The following is a 6,204-nucleotide window of genomic DNA, read 5'->3' on the forward strand; positions in this document are numbered from 1 at the left end:
ATAGATAGATAGATAGATAGATAGATAGATAGATAGATAGATAGATAGATAGATAGATAGATAGATAGATAGATAGATAGATAGATAGATAGATAGATAGGCAGACAGCAGACAGATTTGCGGATATAGCTAAATCGACTCAGAGAATGATTCTAAGCCTATTGCTATACTTTATGCTCTAAGGTAGGTATAGGACCAATATGAGTGTACGTACCAAAGTAAATAAGTAACATACTCGTACTAAACAAAATGTTTTTTGTTATGGTACCATAATGGTACAAGTTTACTTACTAAATATATGGTAGATGATGATAATGATGATGATAATAACGTAGACCATAGTCATCATCATCGGCAACGACGTCATTAAAAAAAGCGTTTGTAGTGTTTTTTTTTTTGATTTTTTAAATTTGTTATAAAAACTCTTAAGTTAACAAACAACATACATGTAGTTTATTTGTGTTTTTTTATACTTGTATATGAATCTTCTTTGTCTCGATTGATGTTAGATGTTTTAGATTGTTTCGTTTTATTTGTTTGAAATTGTATCGCCACATCCATAATAATAAATAAAATACTTAACTTGGTTGTTGTTTCCTTTTGGTTGTTGCTGATGATTTTTTTTTTTTTTTTTGGTTTGAAATTCCCATGATAACCACAAATTCAAATGAATTGTGTTTATTGTGTGTTGTTCATTCAAGTATTTAGTTGATGTTTATATAGTTTTTTCTTAAACCAAATATGCGAGGGTTGTTAAATGGTTAAATAATAAAAAGATTTTTCGTAGATAATTTATTTCTAAATGTTTTGAAATTTGAGAACAATCCTCGTTTTTATTTTATATTTATCTTATTTCAGTTTCATTAAAAGTTCAAATGCGTACTAAATTTATTACTTTTGCAATGTCCATGTGTGTAATGTTTTACATTCTGTCAATTCCAGGAAGACTTTATGTTTTATGACATTTTAAGCTTTTCCTTTAATTAGCCGCAACATATTTATCATGACATCATTTTAAAGTTATCAATTGCTTATCACTAATGTTAAGTTATATTTTTTCTAAATTACATAAAAGTTGTCTGAAATTTTAGTTTATGCTAAGCTAGAAAAGAACTTCCAAAGTAGCGAAAAAGAAGATGAATTTACTTCATGAAAGTACGGAAAAAACTGAAAAAGTGATTATTTTAACACAGGCTTGTAATAGAAGGGATATTCGTTTTATTTGATTACAAATTCACTACATCTGAAGTCATTCTTAAGAAGTAGTTTTTATGTTCTTCTTTTTAAAAGTTTAAATAATAATACAGATTGTCGTCCGCTGGTTAAATCTAAAGAATAATTCATTCTCGGTTTTTAAAACGTTGTAAGATATAGTTTGTACCACTTCCGTTCGTAAATGTAAATTTATAGGTAAAAGCTTCTAAGGATTTTTTATAACTACCCGACCACTTACAGCAAATGGCGAATGAAATTATTGGTGATAGATGAATATTGGTTCAATAGAGTTTCGTTGTAACGTGTGATACAATCTTCTGCTCTATCGATATTACAATTGAAACTTCTTCAGGTGTCGAAGGAATCATTCATTCTCATTTAGTATATAGTTTGTCACACTTAATATCCTTACTATTTACGACAGGAAATGAATATAGTCATGCAACTATAATATTAGTAAGTAGGGATGTAATCCACTATGTAATACGTTATTTTTCTGAAACAATGAAACTTGTTTCCGATGCCCGCGTATTTTTACACAACACAACTAATTTTGCTCGATCGGCCAGTAAAGCGCACAACCTATTACAGACAGGAATCAACAATCTCAAACACAATTCCCTCTATGCTCCTTCCTACAACCTATATTCCAAAACAGACTAAAACAGGAGGTGAGTTAATTTTTTACTCTCCCTCTCTCTATCTTTATATTAGTTGTCAAAAAATTGTGTCGTAGAAGAGTCAGAACAACACATTCTATGTGATTATCCCGCTCTGCAAGGGGTTAGACTTAGATATATTGCTATAATGTTTTCGATGACAGCCTTTGATATTTCATAGAAACAGTTTTAGAAATATCATTCAATATCGATCGATTTTAACAGTATTTTTAATATATAGTCAAGAGTTGGGATATATACTTATAATATTCCAAATGTTTTTCGCTCAATATTCTCTTCAAAGTTCTCTTGATTTCAGTATCGTTCAGTGACGTTCTCTCAGCTTTTTTGAAAGATCTTTTGCCTTTCGAACACTTTAAATCATGTTGAAAACACTCGGTAAAGGATAATGAAGAAAATGACATGTAAGTCCTGATATTGTGCGAAGAATAGCGTATAAATCGCTACACCACCACTCCGTTCTACAAAAGTCCAAACTAAGTTTTGTTCGGTTGTGTTTAATTTTTAACAAGTAAGAAATTATAGTTGGGAGAAGTCGACCATATAATACCCTACACCTGTTACAAAAATAAAATGTAAATTAGTTATATAGTAAAGTAAAGTTATATAGTAAAGCATTTAAGTTGAATTATACTTTGCCTAAGATATACTTAAGCCATTTATTGTTGAATAAAATTGTAGACGTTTAAGTAAATTTTTGAAGGTGACTTTTTATAGGAGCTACGATCAAATGAGGCCCTATAATTATAAAATTTATAAGGGTCATCAAGGCTGGTATAGAACTTGGTTTTGCAGCTTTTGGTCGATATGCGAGTATATTAAACATAATTATGGACTTAAAAGCTCTATACGCGAGTTCAGTTGTATAGAGGCTAGATGAAATAATGGCCCTATATTAACCACGTTCAATAGGCTTCGTCTACCATAGAAGATCAAGTGCTAAATTTTATTCAATTCTGTTTGGGGGTTCGGTTGTATGGGTGCTTTGACATTAATGGACTGATCTTAACCGTTTTCAATGGGCATCGTCCAGGGGAATAGGAGATCATTTCATTAAATTATATTCAAAATTGCAACCTGTAGTTTGATTACAATGTTTACATGGATAGACTGACGGACGGACATAAAGACGCACGGGCATAGCTAAACCGACTCAGAAGACTATTATGAGTCGACTGGTGTACTCGGGGGTTTAGTTGTATGGGGACTAGGTGAAATAATATACCGAACAGGTCTCGTCCCTGGGACAATAGAATATCATGTACCAAATTACATTTGATTGTCTTCAAAATTGTAACCTATAGTTTGATTACAAGGTGTACATGGACGGACAGACAGACGGACGGAGCCGATTGGTATACTTAAAGGTGGATATAGGACCAATATTATTGTGAGTTACAAACATCAGCACAAACCCAAAATACCTTCTCCACTAAAGTGGTGTAGGGTATAAAAATGACTTAGAAAAACATCTCAAGGTATCAAAGTTTACAAAAATAGCCCTTAATCAAGAAGGAAGTTTTGACGTTTGTGATAATTGAAGTTTGAATGTTTTCTCGAAATTATTGGTGAGACAAGCAAACTTAACTAAGTGATCTATAGTGTTACTGGCTATTTACGACACTCTAAAGTACATACAACAAAAAATGTACTTTCTGGGCAACTTAAGGGATCGACCTGGTCCCTTGTAACATGAAAATAACATTATTTTTGTTTTTTTAATACATAAAGTATAACAATATACTTTTACAATACACAACTACGAATAGGATTTACATTTAAGCATTTGTAGGACTAAAATTATACATTTAAACAATACAGTCCCTCCCCCTTTGGTTGTTGTACAAAAAAATACTTTAGTATTTTGTTCATAGAGTATTTCAATGTTTGTTTTTATAATCCGCATTGATGGTAACATACTCCACATGAATTTAGCAAAACATACAAAATAACAGCTGACCTACTCATATTCATATAAGAAGATAAAATATGTAAGTTTTTTCTTTCCATTCCCCCATGAGAAATTAAGAATTCTCTAATAGATCCCCGACCAAATGTGCAAAATGTATAGTACCATCATACATGAGATATAACAGATACTCGACATAGATATTTAAATATAATACATTGTTCATTGTACATATGTATAAAAATATAAAAGTAGTTCAGTTTAATGTGTGTTTTTCAGTATTTTTTCTGTTTTTTCTGAAATTTAACATGATAAGTCTGCATAAATACGCAACTAAACCATAAAGTACTCATAAGTATTAAAGCCATAAAATGTTTCTATAATGTTATTCTTCTATTTTTATTATATTATACTATTTTTGCTCTTGCCTTTAATAGCTGAAAGACAGACTTACATACATACACATAGACTGAGGGTCGGATGGACGGACGGACGCATAGACGGACGGATGGACGGACATACTATCTGTAGGAGATAAATAGCAGTTAGGTGGAAAACTAAAAGACATACACATACGTACATTATTTGAACATAAATGGTGAACATAACTAGAATATATGACTACAACAAGAAAATTTATAAAAAAAAATCTACAACATTTATTAAAAGAAAGAAACAAAAATAAAAACTGAAATGTACACGTACTTTTACAAACATTCAAGCACGACTAAATACTTAAGGGGATCTTAAAAATACTTGTAACATACAAGTGGTTAGCTGTCGTTGGTTGGTGCATTTGTTGGCTTAGATGGAGAGATATGGCAGACAGTACAGTGCAGTTGAAAATTACCGATCAGTTGTGTGTTACAAGTCAAGCAAGTGATGAAATTACTTTATATCCAGAGAGATATGATCTGAACAACAGAATGTGGGATTTGAATCGTGTTACTGAACCTATATATATTTCTAAAGATTGCCTAAGAATTATCTTAAAAACCAGTTAGGGATTAGTCCAACAAGTAGTCAATATGTTACTCAGTACAATAAGCCATAGAATAGTACATATACTAGTTCATAAACTAGTTAATAGAGAAGTTTACAAACTAGTCAATAGACTAGTTCGTAGACTTCTATATTAAATATATAACTCAGTGGACTAAGCCATAGAGTAATCACTAAAATAGTTTATAAACCAGTCAATATAGTAGTTCATAGACAAATCTGGTACATAGACTAATATATAGACTAGTTCATAGACTAATATATGGACTAGTTCATAGACTAATACATGGACTAGTTCATAGGCTACTATATAAAGTATTCAATATGTAGTCCATATACTAGTTCATAGAACATTCCATAGTCCCAAACTAATTAACAGACTAGTTCATATGTTGGTCCATAGACTAGACTAGTCAATGAACTAGTCGTTTGACTAATCGGAAAACTAAGTCATACTCTAATCAATACACAAGTCCACTGACTAATCAATAGACTAGTACAAAGACCATCCCATAGACTACTAGTCCATTCACTACTTCGACTAATCTGTAGATAAGTCGACTAGTCCATATAGTATTCCATTTATAGAATAGACTAGTATAAAGACTAATTCATATATTTGTCCATACACCAGACGATAGACTAGTACATTGCTTAATCACTAGACAAGACCATAGACTAGTCAATAGATTAGTCCATGAATAAAACGACAAAATAGTTTTTACCATAGTTCACAGACAAGTTAATCGATTAATCAGTAGGATAGTCAAAGCAAGACTTCTCTTCCGTTAATTTTTCCTACTCACTGTAACTTTACAACTTACTGCAGTCAGTAAACAGTAAAGTCACTACTCAGCTTTAAAGCATGCCATGGCAATATGTAGTTGTAAAAAAAATATACTTAAATACAAAGCAAGCGGCGAAAAAAAAACAAACAAGATTGCGTGTATATGCCACGATGTTTAAGATCTAAATTCTAGTTATTGGAATTACTTTTATTTTTCACCGGATCTAAAGCATGGATTTCATATTTAGGAAAGAAAAATGCATGTTCAAAAAAGAGCAAAAAGAAAAAAATTGTATAACACATTTACAAAGTATATGTACGAGCATGTTAAAAATGGTGTTAAAATGTTTGCTTTTAAATCAAGCATTTGTCTGGTTTTAAACAGTAAAAAATACGCTATGCTTAATGTGTAGGTATATTAAGTTCATCATATGACTTTGTTTTATAGGGATTTTGTAATTGCGAAACCTCAACACATATAGTCTTCAGTCTAGTCTATAGTTCAGTCTATATTCTAGTCTATAGTCTAGTCTATAGTCTAGTCTATAGTCTAGTCTATAGTCTAGTCTATAGTCTAGTCTATAGTCTAGTCTATAGTCTAGTCTATAGTC

General features: G+C 31.2%; 1 protein-coding gene across 1 annotated transcript in view; it reads left to right on the forward strand.

The window, feature by feature from the left end:
* LOC111674664 overlaps positions 1–886 on the forward strand; it is a 5,396-nt gene extending 4,510 nt beyond the window's left edge. The window contains exon 2 of the mRNA XM_023435319.2: positions 859–886. Coding sequence (XP_023291087.2) covers positions 859–886 — 28 coding nt within the window. The remainder of the gene's footprint in view (positions 1–858) is intronic.
* The last annotated feature ends 5,318 nt before the right edge of the window (positions 887–6,204 follow it).

The sequence above is a fragment of the Lucilia cuprina genome, chromosome 4 (genome assembly GCF_022045245.1).
Source record: "Lucilia cuprina isolate Lc7/37 chromosome 4, ASM2204524v1, whole genome shotgun sequence".
Taxonomy (NCBI): domain Eukaryota; kingdom Metazoa; phylum Arthropoda; class Insecta; order Diptera; family Calliphoridae; genus Lucilia; species Lucilia cuprina.